This window comes from Denticeps clupeoides, chromosome 17 (genome assembly GCF_900700375.1).
Source record: "Denticeps clupeoides chromosome 17, fDenClu1.1, whole genome shotgun sequence".
NCBI classification, from domain to species: Eukaryota; Metazoa; Chordata; class Actinopteri; order Clupeiformes; family Denticipitidae; genus Denticeps; species Denticeps clupeoides.
In genome coordinates, this window is record NC_041723.1 from 5,482,871 (window position 1) to 5,496,591 (window position 13,721).

The 13,721-nt window shown below is 43.6% G+C and overlaps 1 protein-coding gene across 1 annotated transcript; it reads right to left on the bottom strand.

Annotated features, from left to right (window-relative positions):
• Positions 1-357: 357 nt before the first annotated feature.
• On the bottom strand, positions 358-13,721 carry cd44b (CD44 molecule (IN blood group) b). Its single transcript, XM_028957627.1, has 8 exons — positions 13,247-13,721; positions 5,908-6,073; positions 5,405-5,559; positions 5,005-5,076; positions 3,839-4,243; positions 3,062-3,142; positions 2,863-2,941; positions 358-2,174 (listed from the first exon to the last, which is right to left on the bottom strand). The coding sequence occupies exons 1-8, from the start codon at positions 13,308-13,310 to the stop codon at positions 1,964-1,966; spliced, it is 1,233 nt and encodes a 410-aa protein (XP_028813460.1). The 5' UTR covers positions 13,311-13,721; the 3' UTR covers positions 358-1,963.

The following is a 13,721-nucleotide window of genomic DNA, read 5'->3' on the forward strand; positions in this document are numbered from 1 at the left end:
AAGGTTGTAATTTGTAGATTAGCAACATTCCCAAATGCTAAACAGACTTAATCTTGCAAAATCATTACTGTCACATTTCACTGCATCATATTTATTACATTTTTTGATTGTTACTTGACATAAGCCCACCGAGTGTTGCCTGTGATTATGCTTATCTATGCCAGCATCTGCCAGCTACCGTGGCACTTTATGACTTTATAAATTCAAAATGGTGGCAATACCCGTGCACAGTCCAAGAAGAAAAAAAAGGGTGCCATGGCAACCATGGTTCTTGTCCCAGGCAGCATGGAGACCAGTCATTTTTCTTTCTAATTCCTCACCCTATTGTGTTAAATATTGCTCGACCACCCAAGGACACACATTTTCTCTATACATATTTATTTCGTCCAGCATTTGCACAAATTTCGTGTTTGTTTTAATCAATCTTTTGTTAACTCATTGTTACACATTTATTACACACTGCTACTCTAATACATCTGCTATATTTCCTCAGACTGAGTCAGAACGGACAGAGATGAAAGCGTTTCAAGACAGGAAGCGGGAAAAACAGGAAATGAAACGTAGAAACAGGTGGAGCGGCACGGGCAGGTTTTCCCTTCGGACATTTCACCATCCGCTGATCATCTGGGTCAGAACTGAGTGCACAAAGGGCCCCGTGATTTCATTGACTCGTCGGCCCGCCCGTGCACATTCGCTACACTGTAATGAACAAAAAAGCAAATACGTGAGGCACCTAATGCACTTGTTGGTTGTCACATTTTCACAGTACTGTGAGACTTGACTTTTTTTTTTTTTTATGAATAATGACCGGACATTACCGACGAAACAAATGCACACCCCACAAAGAAAACACTCCAGCCGTTTCAGCGTGGCTCCAGACAGTCGGCCACAACCCCCTTTCATGCTGTCACAACAATTAAGAGGAACTGAAATGATGCGTCGAGATGTATGTAACAGAAAATGCAGCAATAAAATAAAAAAAAAACTGATTACAGTATATACAGAAAAACAACCACAAAGCTTCAGTTAAGCACGGTAAAATCGCTGCTTCCTCGTCTCGTCGAGCGCACACAGACTTTCCGAATCCACAGGAGACGGTAAAAGACACAGACGTTAAGGTTAATCAGAAGGAGTAAACCAAGATTCATGACAAAATGATAAACGACAACAGCATGTCAGTTGGCTACCATCCAGGCCGTAATAAACGCTCCTGTTCATGTTGTTACGCTGCACAGTCCTTGACGTGGATTCCTTTTAGTTAAGTGCTCCAGTCTGCATCCCCTTGCAGGGAGCAGAAGACATTAAAGGGTCTCGTGTAATTGCTACTGACCTTAAAACCAGCTCTGACGCGCACAATGGCTCATTCATAATTTTTTCGTAATTCGTGTCATATTTTTTTGAACGCCACCCGGTGTAAAACTTCTCTCTAATGACTATTTTACACTACTGACTGTTCCACATGCCGGACACTTTATTAGAAATACCAGGTACAGTTGAAAAGTGTGTGGTTAAAGCTGTAGCCTGTCTGCCGCTGTGAACACTGTCCTGCGACGGTCAGAAGCTGACCAGTGCCGACCGGTAGAACTTCATGGCAACGGCGGAGCTACAGCCTCTAAATCTATGCATGCTACGCGTTTAAAAATAAAGTGACCACCTACCCCTGCAATTACCTCCTCACCCACCATTCACTGTAAATCAGTTCATCTTGGCGAAGGTCTGAATTAAAATTGTGAAGCAAATTTACTGTCGCCACAACCCCACCACCATCCTCCACCCACGCCACGCCACGCCACACACACACACACACACACACACACCCCACCACTGGCCGGCAGTATGGTTCTGTTTGGTTACAGGCCAGACTGTCCATCCGAATCTCAGCCTCTGCCAGCCTCCCTCTGGTCGAACCCAGTCACGTCACCACCAGTCTCTCCCTCCAGCGGGGCGCCGTGCCGCCCGCCCCTCACGCCTGCTGGGCTTTTTCCGGCGACTCCTCCAGGGTGATGACCGTGAACTCCTCCGTGTTCCCATTCTCCTGGATCTTTTCCTTGTTCATGAGCGTCACCATCTCCTGCTCGCGCTCCTGCTCGCGGGAGCTGGTTGCGGAGGTCGCTGCCCCATTGCCATCACTGCTGGTTTTGGTGATCATCAGTGACTGGTGCTTTCCACACCATCTAATGACCACAGAGGAAGGGAGATCTTTTAAAATACTCAAAGTGTTTGCATTATGAATGTATTAAAAAGATAAGAGAGTTAAATTAGATGCATGAAATAAACAATGTATAATTTTTTTTGGTCTGGAATAATGGCTTTTAACTTCCACAAGGGGGCGATATGAACGTAAAAGCCTCAGAAGACAACAAATCATTTTTCATACACAAAAGGGAGGACAAAAAATATATATATTATGTCAAGTCCTCTCCAGCCTCACCAGCCTTTTTTGGCAGTTGCCAATAACAACCAGAAGAGTGAGTCCAGTTTTTCACCTTACAAGGACTCCATAAACTTGACCCGTAAGGCCACAAACTGAAAACTCCAAATTCACAAACAACGAGCGCCATCTAGAGGTAATTCCTTATACTGTACTATACTGTACTAAATTACGGAGGTGAATTAGTTCTATGGATAAGGCCTAGCGGTTATGTAAACGGACCCATAATCGTAAGGTTGCCGGTTAGAATCCTGAGCTGTCAAGATGCCACACACTGCTCCCCGGGGGCCTGTCATGGCTGCCCACTGCTCACCAAGGGTGATGGTTAAAGGCAGCGGACACATTTCAGCAAACACTTGCTTGCAATCAATCTATTTAGAATAAACAAGATAAACTGAAAAATATAGTACACTTCCGGTTTCATAACTTACCTGTTTCTGGTTACAACAGCAGCACACACAAGAAGAACAGCAGCGACTGCCACAACGACGAGAAGTATTATCAACCAGGCTGTATGAAAAAAAACAAACCAAAAAATACACCAGGGTCAGAAATGAACTAGATCACATGATCTCCGGGGCCCTTCACATGACCATTTTCATGAGGAAAGAACCGAGATGGACAGGTCACCTGGTGTGCTGTTACTATTGTCCCCTTCAGATGCAGGTTCCGTCACATCTGATGACATTCTGCCTTTGGGTTTCTCTGCCTCTTTAAAGCAAAGCAAGAAGAGCAGTCGTTACAAAAACCCACCATTAATGCTATAAACCAATATTTGATGTGACAAACATACTACCAACTAAAATTTGTTTTAGGAACTATTACTGAAATATATTTTAATTCATTGACTCTCATTTGGTAGTGGCCTAGTGGGTAACATTACCTGCCTATGAACCAGAAGACCACAAAGGTTCAAACCCTACTTACTACCATTGTGTCACTGAGCAAGACACTTGTGACCCTGAGTGTCTCCAGGGGGATTGTCCCTGTCCCTTCTGACTGTTTATCGCTCTGGATAAAACGGGAAATGTAAAATAGCGAGCGGTGCAAAATGCCCGGTGGAATGTCTGAAGTTCATATACAGACACCAGGGGGCAGCTGTTCTTCAAAACATACTGAGTATCTCATCTAAGGACACTGTGCCAAATAAGTTTGTAACAGAGTGAGGCTGATACATATTACAAGCTTTACATGACAAAATTTGTGATGCTGTAAGCATACTGAATACAATATGAATAAATCCCCCTGAATCCGAATTAAGGAGTGGAGGGACTCGGAAGAAAACTAGGAAGCACAGTAGTGACAAACGTGGTGACTTGTAACAAATGCCAAGGAAGACAAATCTATAGTCTTCACGTGTCACTGGGAGGGGTGACAAGATGATTTGTAGCAGTATCATACTCTCACCTGCACTGGGAACTTGGTAGAAGACTTCGGTCTCGTCTGGGTGCTCTGAGAGTGTAGTCTCGCTTTCTGGTGACGTTGTCACGTCCCCAGTAGACAGGTGTGGTGGCATCCCAGAGCCCGTGGTGTCATCAGAAAAGGTATATTTTACCACGTCTGTGGGTCTGATGGCCTGTGATTGGTTGTTGAAAGGCGAGGATCCATCTCCAGCCAGATGTGTTTTGTTCTCGCCCTTATCTGTGCCCATGACGACCACTGTATGAGGGTCTGGAGCCTCTGTTGATCCATTTCCTGTTTGGAAGGTTTCAAAGTCTGTGTACGTGAGCACTGAATCCACATGAGGTTTCTCGGTATTAAAATATGACTTCTCTGTTGCTGCCACGAACTCATTTCGGCTGTCTGAAGACTCTGTAGGGCGACAGACCTCACATTCATTAGTATGTGTATAAATCTGGTTTTGGTGGCCTAACGATTGTAAGATTTGGATGTGGTATCATAGAGGTCCACAAACCAATGAACTCATAACACAAAGTCAGAAATTCAGATCTGACATTTAAAGTCAAGCAATTTTAACAGAACGGCAACTTGAAAATCAAGACTTTCGGAGCTCCCCCTAAAACATATCAGGTTTTATTCAATGGTTCCAAGCTCCTCTTAGCCTCCCCTGAATCAAACCATGATTACAACATGATTGCAAAAAATGTTTAATACATTTTTAACACATTTGGGGCATAAATGCCTGGTGTTTAAATTATGTTTAAATGATTCTGTGATCCCCAAGAAAAGGTTTTAATATACCTCTGTTCATTTTTCAATAAAAAAAAAAAATGTTTCAAGCTTTGATGGGTGTTGGCACAAGGAGCATATCATCCTTGAAAAAATTAGTTGACGATATTGAAACTGATTAAAAAGTGCAACTGATTAAAAGTTTTAATTAGGTAGTCAAAAAAAAAAAACAGTCAGTGACAATTTTAGATCATGACTAATCGTGACATTCTACAGGATTTCATGTCCCATCATGCTCCATAGCTTCACATGTGACCAGATTTAAATATTCCCACTAGAACATCTCGGATGGGTTGGATTTTGGATCGTTTGATTTAATGTGTATGAGTTATGACCACTCCTTCTGTGTTCAGTGGTTTGTCATCTTAGGAGAACATTCTCACCCGGAGAAGATTCATTGTCTGGTGCAGCAGCGACTGGGTTGATGACAGAGGAACAGTCTTTGTCGGCCAAACCTGTGTACAAAGAATCATGACTGAGGACTATTTTTTTTTCGTCAATCAGTTAATTTCGTAGAACTGTATCCATCCAGATTCCATTGGACTGTAACTCTGGATGTTCTTCAATAATTTACTGTGAGCAGATTAACCAAATTCAGCAGCTAAACTGAAAAGCTGACAAGAAAAGCTTTCTGCGTGAGATTATACCAAAAGAAGCGAGGGGATTATTAAATTAAATGTTAGGAGTCTTGGGACTAGTATAAAGATTTCATTGTCCTGAAATCACATCGCTATTGGAAGGGTTGTTAATGTTTCTACAGAATACAAGAGGACAAACACTTACTGGAATTGTCATAGCACAAAGCGTCAAAATGTCCTTTTGAGTCGTCTTGCAGTTGAGAAGATGACATGAAAAAGATGCCGGTTTTGTTGGCAAAGCAATTTTCATGGGGGTGCTTTCGAAGGATGGTGACATTCCCATTGCTGATCCATCCGTACCTGAAGGGAGGTGAATTTTGAGTCTTATTGTAGGATTTCTATTCATTCCTATCCAAGGTAACAAGCAAATATAACTATTATGGTGGAGATGGTGCTTGAGTGATTAAATTTTTTTGGTGGTCAAAAGTATGAAACTTGTCCATAATGTGTAAACCTTAAACTGGAAAAACATTCGTATTTAGAATTATTAAAGAATGCAATAGAATAGAATTTATTGCAATGACCTGTGTTTGCTCCATATGACTTTTTGGCTAGTACTGCCTCCATTAAAAAATTTTGGATTATTTTAATAAAGTGATTTGTATAAAGAACTTTATAAAGCATGACGTGTCTCTGAAATACCCTTACCTGCATGTTTCCAGGCCCTTATCATAAGCCACTCTGACCTGCTCTTCACTCGCAAGTTCAGATCTGAGTTTCAGGCAGTGATCCTTCGCTCCTTCAAAGCTCAATGCATAGCGATCCCCGCCTTCCGTGAGGAAGACTCCGGCATGACTACAGCTGCGTAATCTCACTGGAGGACAGAGAAGAGGAGGATGGGGATCAGCTACAAAATATTCTGCAACTGATCTTCATTGTCAAGGAGCACTGGCATTTATTAACATGCATCAGCCTGCGGGCCTGGCTGCAATATTCAGAATTTTGATTCGGACAGTTCCAGCTCACAGTGCATTAGATAAGTGCATCAATTATTTAAAAAAGTGGAACTTATGTATTTAGGTTACATTAGTATCTGACTCCATGCAGACCTGTAAATGCTTGTAAATGCAGCAAGGTGTTCGTTCATGTTTCTTTTGAGGAACTCCTGCGTCTTACTTTGTTGTTTCTATGCAAGATTAAAAGCAATAAATTCATTTATTGAATGTTGTGGCCCTTAATTGTATTTGTCAAGGACACAAGGCAGGGAATGAAGGACACAAACGTGTGACTCATTAACACAGGGATTTAATAACACATACAGGGTACGGGGATTCTCCCACAGACACCAGACATTAAACAGGGATGAATGCTTAGAAGCATTTAAACTAATAAGAACAGATGAACACGATCAGGTAATCATGCAAACACACACAAAAATGTCCAGATTATGACAGTATACAAAAATAAGGTGATGAATGTACCACAATACCAGAATATATGAACATACACAAAAGCAACGCTATAAAGCATCATGAATGAAGACTGTGACCATTCGTAAAATAACACATAACCCCTGCAGGCTGTGTATTAACACACTGGTGTGTTTAACACATTGCATTTCACTTTTTGGGACACCTTTTAAACCCTCCATAACACCTAGAGTGTACAGTTTCACCGTCATTGGGCTAAATGGTTTTGATTTGGCAGTTTATGAAGCACTTTTCTTTAAGTGAGATGTAACAGACTTGTTGCACAGAACCCGCACTGACAATAAGTGCCAAAAAGAAGTGTTTATTCTGTAGACTTCCACAATAATTGGAGCCGTCTTTCCTTTGCTTTTGCTTTTTAACACTTCCATCACCGCCGGTGATGGATATCAGCAACCGCTCCAGCCACAGGTACCACATTTAAAAGCATGCAGAAACACACAACAGTACTAAACCTTCTTTGGACTACATGTTCTATTAATTCTTTAAAAGGCACTTATAACCTGTCCCCACCATGTGAACATTATTCTGTGACTGGGTCATACCTCCTTGTGGCTATATTGCAAATAGTAAACGCTGTATTAGACCCTATATTTAAAAACCATTGTCATGTGATCTAGATGATCTGTTGGGATAATTGACGTTATATTTACTGTGAGAATTTTTGGGGGTCCTTCCTACTTAAGGACACCTGTTCCTTGTTTTGGAGCGCTCCTCAGATGTTGCCATAGCAACAGTATCACCAGGCAATTTAAAAACGGCATGCTGTGTGAAAAAGTGTGCATATTGTGCCACGAACAAGAACCACAGAACTTATTACAAATTAAAATGGTTGCAAAAAAGTCCGTACCAGAGAAAAATGAAAATAAAAAAAACTTTTGCACAGCATTCAACAAACTGTAAAGTGTTCAGAAGTGCAGTTCCTCATACAGGATGAAGTGTCAAAACTGTTAACGGCTGGCTGAAACCACAGAAAGTGTTTTGAAGAATGTATCACGTAACTAAGATACACACTTATTCATATGCAAGTTGAAAAAAAAAACAGGACAGTATGTAAAATAGGTTACCTAAAAGTGGGCAGATCTATTGAAAATCTCTTATGCAGGAGTCTAGAAGACAAACAACTAACCTACATCACCTAAAAAATTCTCCTTGTCAAATGTCAGACGGTTGTCCATTTTCTACCCATTTGTATAAATTAAAATCACCTAACAGACTTTGCATTATGGATGGTGCTCATACGATCCCAAGGAAAGCCATGCAAGTAATGGCTGGGATTCAAACTCATGCCTCCTTCTTCACCAACATGACACTTATCAATGACTAACATAAACTTGCAGACCATACAGTCTTATGAGCCTCACAAAAACATGCAGTTTAGAATGCTGATGCACATATTTTGTGAGGAGTTCTCCTGTTGCTCTGATCAAAATCGACTGACCTGTATCCTGTCAGGTCAAGAGGAGGCCAAGATCTGCATTTTAATTTAGTTTTCTGCCAATTCTTATGCTATCGCCTAAATCTGTGTTGAAACCACCGCACGACGCCCCATCACTTCCTGTCACCATGGAGCTTGTTGACGTCTGATCCCCGTTGCTACAAACACGTTGCAAAAGACTGGGGATGAGGTGGTAGAATAGTGCGTCCTTTGGGTGTGTGATGAGCCACAAGTTGGTGAGTGTGAACCTTGTGGGAGCTCGAGTTTAAATATCACTGTCAATAGTCTAGTTTTATGCACAAATAAACACCTACTCATGAACCCTCTGAAGAATTGTGTCCCAATCATCTACTCTTCATTCTTGGTCTGAAAGCAGCTCTGATTTAACATGTAGGTTTTATTTTGTCAGAAAAAGTTGGCATCATTTCTTCAATAGACGCATAGTGGGTAACACACCTGCCCTTGAACCAGAAGACCACAAAGGTTCACAGGTTCAAACCAGGACACATTCCATTGTGTGCACCATGTGTTGTTTCACAATGACAATCACTTCACTTTACCATTTTTCACAACTACTGATTGTAAATCATTCTGGATTAGGGCATTTGCTAAATGTTGCAAAAGTAAATGAGTTTCAAAAAGAGTAATAACCAGCTTCACCTGAGTCTGCTGATTTAACCAAAATGGCCACGTGTTCATGGAAATACTAAAGCAGTGGCAGAGCTGTGGGGTGGCCGTGGTCACCTCATGCTTAACCTGGCCACCCTATTGGCCACCCCAAGGACCGCATCACACCCATAGCTGGGCCTTTTCCCATTCTTTATTATTTATTATCGTAGGACGTTCTTTTTGGTACTTAATGCGGGTCGTACCAGAGCATGCACACTTGCAAGCTATATATCAAAATTTAGTACTATATTGTGTAGGGTATTCTATGACTTTTAGAAGAAATCCCAATAGGCTCAGCTGAGCTATTAATATTTCCCCCACTACCTGCTTTCCAAATATTGTAGAGGTGTGTTGTTTAAGTGCTTAACATTTAATGCATAAATACTGGACAGAAAATTCTATTTTGTTATATTTTTATATTTCATGGTAATTCAGTGGGTCCCAAAAATGCATGTCTGAATGATACACACAGCATTAAAGAGTTAAATAGCCCTGTGTATTTTTTGTGAGACATGTATGATCACAGATCCATCCTGGTCACCCCACTGAACATTTCCTGGTTCCACCACAGGTTGCAAGAGCCTACCATTATCTACTTCTCTTTTTCTCTGCTGAAATAAGCAAAATGCCCTTAACGTAATTGTGGAAGCAAGCAGATGTGCATTAAATTATTACGTTAACAGCTTTTTTTCTGTAGAAAATTGCATTTCTGAAGTTGGGATTTATAATAATTGGGCTAGTGGGTTAGAATTCTTTGGAATTCACTTACATTCATTTTCACAACTTTGCCTATATATCTAGGTCTAATTGCCTTCTATTCTGAACAGTCATTGGTTTTTAGGAAATAAAGATATTTCGATATAACTGCTGGCTCTCTGTTTAACAGTTATATGGGTGCGGTTTTTAAACAGGAAATTATTGTTTTTTTTGAGCTACTCCTTTCACTAAGACTCTCTTATAGCCTGCAAACAAAATATAGCAATCACAAGAAATAAATAAAAAAAAAAGCTCATGGTCCTCCTAGCCAATCCAAAGGATCAAAGTAGACGCTTTAAAAGGGACTGGAACTGTCAGCATTTGCATGTAAAATGAGAAGTCATGTGAAGTCCAGGATCCTGCTTCTCTGCCACTAACTACCAAAGCCTCCATTGTGGTGTAAAGGGGTTGTTAAGTTAGCAGAGGCACCGAAGAGTGTGGCTTTTACAGAGTGCGCCAGGACCTCCAGCTGCTCTCCAGAGCAGCCAGTCTCTCTGCCACAACCTCGCCAAGCCCTCAACACTCACCCAGGCTCGGCCTAAAATGCAGATTGGCATCTCTATGGTGACTAATGGATTCTTCTGTGCTTCTCTTGGGCATGCCAGGGTCATAGCTGGCCTTCACACAGGCACAGGTGAAACCTGAGATTCCTCTAAGACAGAACTTATTCAAGCAAAGTCACCTGAAGGACGCTTTGTACCCCTCTCTCTCTCACTCTCTCTCTTCTTGATTGTTTCCACAGACTTGGAATTAAAAAGTGCGGCCTCACAAGCTTCTTTAATAAGCAGGTATGCATTTAATCTCCAAACATCTCAATCCTTTTAGTTCTCAGACTGAACATTGTTCAAAGCAAATGAGCAAACGACCAGACAGGTGACAGATTGAAGTAAAACAAACAGATATAAATCTTAAAATGATACCTATCTACCTACATACCCACAAACTACCTAACCCACCTATCTACCCACCTACCTACCTACCTACCCATTGGCCTACCATCCTACCTACCTAACTACTTAACCCACCTATCTACCCACCTACCTACCTACCTACTTATCTAACCTACCTATCTACCCACCTACATACCTAACTACCTAACCCACCTACCTACCCACTATCTACCCACATACCTACTTATTTACCTATCTACCTACATTTCTACCTTGACCAAGCAATGCCCTTGGACACATTTGCTCCAGTTCTCGTTACTCTGCCGGATGAATGGACCAGTTCGTCCAGAAGATCACGCACAAGGTTGTCTGATGATGGTCTGGAAGACAACTCTTCTTCTATGAAGGTGATCAATCACATGAGCTTTGTTATAACATGCAGTGTACCAAAGGAGTGGACAGCCTCTATTGAAAATTGGACCTTCCTGCATTACTCATAACATGAACCCCATTTTTCTTTTGCAAACAGAAGCGTTACAATCTCCCCAGAGCTACACATGGTTTTGAGATCTGGACATTGCCTGTTCCACCTCATACACTAACTTTCTGCATACATTACTGCGCGTGTGGCTTTTTTCAGTACCGGTGCCCAGGCCACAAAGACCTCAGTGTACGTAAGGCAGAAAGAAGGTGGGGGGGGTGCTCCGTAACCAAGGAGCTTACGAAGGGGGAAAAATGGTTTACCATGTAATTAATATGGTTAACATCATTCTGCGAGATACCGGAGGCCTGAAACATGAGAGGTTCTTTTGGTCGTCACAGACCCACTGAATCACAGATCCGCATCTGGCAGAGATGAGGAGAACGGCATAAAGGAGAGGTATGAAGAAGTGAGAGGGGAGGGAGAGAAGGAGAGGGACGGCTGTAAAAGCTAAGGGTAGATGAAATGCGATGAGGGGTAGACAGGAGGGCAGAAGGTTTGGCTGGTGAGGGGGGTATGGGGGGGGGGCAAGCACGTGTCTGAGCAGCCCTGGTGTGCTGGTGGTGGAGCCCGCCTGCCTACCTGCCCGCCTGGCCGGGCACAAGTCTTCTTTGTCAGGCCAGCGTCCGACTCCACATGCCCCAACTCCCACCTTGCCCCCCTCACCTTGAAACGTGACTCCCCCAGGTAGGCGAGGCCTGCACATGCTGGAGCTGCCTGAGCTCCACCGCACGCATACCTGCAACCGGGACGCCCACACCCATCAATCCTGCCTTTTTCGGCATCGGTGGCCTGTCCTTCACAGCCTGGCTGTGCCCCGGCCGAGCTCTTCAATTCAGCTGGCAGGACACAGAATGGCCCGATAAGTACAAGAACATTAACAACGGCCCCAATGATGAAAGAAGTCGTTTGAACCCATAAATCTCAACGTTGCCCAAGGGAAACTGCACCAAAAATTGGTAAATAGATGTCATTCTTCTGAATTGAATGAATGTCATTGAAACATGTGACATTTCTTTGTGAACTTTGCAGTCAGATGACCAGACAACTGGGCGAAAGGCAGAATTTCACAGTCGTAAAGGCCCTTGTCATGACTGGGCACCACAAAATAACAGAAAATCTGTGCCCCACTGATGCCTTCACTGAGCACATGACCTAGAGCTCAGGCTTTGATGGGGGAAATAAGGACAAAATAGAGTCTGATGATGAAGACCCCGAGGCCTCGCCCATGCACAATGCCCACAGTGTGACTCTGAGTCAGGCTGCCAATTCCATCTGTAGTCTCACACTGCATCTCACAACTTCTCATCTCCAACAGAAGTTGTCCAGGTTTTAACGTGTATGCAGACGGTTTCCTGTACCTTGCTCAGGCACTTGAGATGCCTTCAAGTTCAAATACAAGCAAGTGTACGAGGAGATGTGGTGGTAGTGGCCTAGTGGGTAACACACTCGCCTATAAACAGAAGACCCAGGTTCAAATCCCACTTACTACCATTGTGTCCTTGAGCAAGACACTTAACCCCAAGTTGCCCCAGGGGGGGACTGTCCCTCTAACTACTGACTGTAAGTCGCTCTGGATAAGGGCGTCTCGTAAATTCTGTAAATGTAAATGAGATGCACACTGACAAACACTGGCAATTATCATCGAAAGCATCCATAAGTCCCCCTCAAATCCAACCAATTCCAACTGAGAGACGATACCCCCGACCTGTTTGATTCACAGGCAACTTCCTCGTCTGGACTGAAAAGGCACTTCCCAGACACAAAGAAAGAATGAGACAAGGAAGGAACAACAAGAGGATAGAATGGATGGGGGGTTAAAAAGAGGAAACTGATGTGATATCCCTTTGTGTCGGACGAGTGGGCTATGGCTGAGCGACAGCCCGGCTCTCAGCGCCGGTCAAACCTCAGCGAGGCATCGACCGTGACACCGCTTTTCATCACAGACAAAGGAGGTCATTTTTTTCCCCCCTTCACGAAGCTGCCGCTAAATGGAGCCGATTACCGGTGGGGAAAAGAGGGGGCCAGGAGTTGGAAGGTACGCCTCCAGACGTACCGCCTCTCGCCGGTGAACGGGTGCTCTCGCCTCCTTTGTGTCTGCGCTGTCAGAGAGTCTGTCTGTGCGCCGGCGGAGCGTCTGAGTGAATGCACGCTGCCACGCCGGCGTCTGCTGCCTCCCCTCAGCACCACGCAGCCACCCTCACAGCGCATGCCGGGCAGATGCCACCATAACAACACAATATATATATACATATACAGATACATAGCACAGGGCAGACTCTCCAGGCAGAGAGATTACACAAAAGAAACAAAAGGTCCACCTCACCTGTTGTACCCGACCTGGAGGAGGCCAGTAATCCAAAGGTGACCCCGAAGAACAGAGTCCACATCCTGGGCGCGGAGGCTGGTGCACAGTGGTGGGCAATCAGTGGAGGGAAGGTGGTGCTGGTGGTTTCTCCTGTGTTCCTGTGTCTCCTCTGTGTCAGGAGAGGGAGTGTTTGGTGAGGGTGAGAGAGAGAGAAAGGGAGAGAGCGCGAGAGAGAGAGAGAGGGTCCAACGGTGCCGCTTTCTCTGTCTTTTTCTGAACGGTCCTGGAGCAGATGTAGACTTTGCTCAACTTTCCTGTCGCTATTCCCGGTGTGTGTGTGTGAGAGAGTGAATGAGTGAGTAAGGGAAGGACTGAATTTAGCAGACAGGAGACCGAGAGGGTGGTGCAAAAACGTACACACCCATCAGCCTCTCCCTCCCACCCATTCTCATTCAGCCTCTCTCTCTCTCTCTCTCTCTCTCTCTCTCTCACA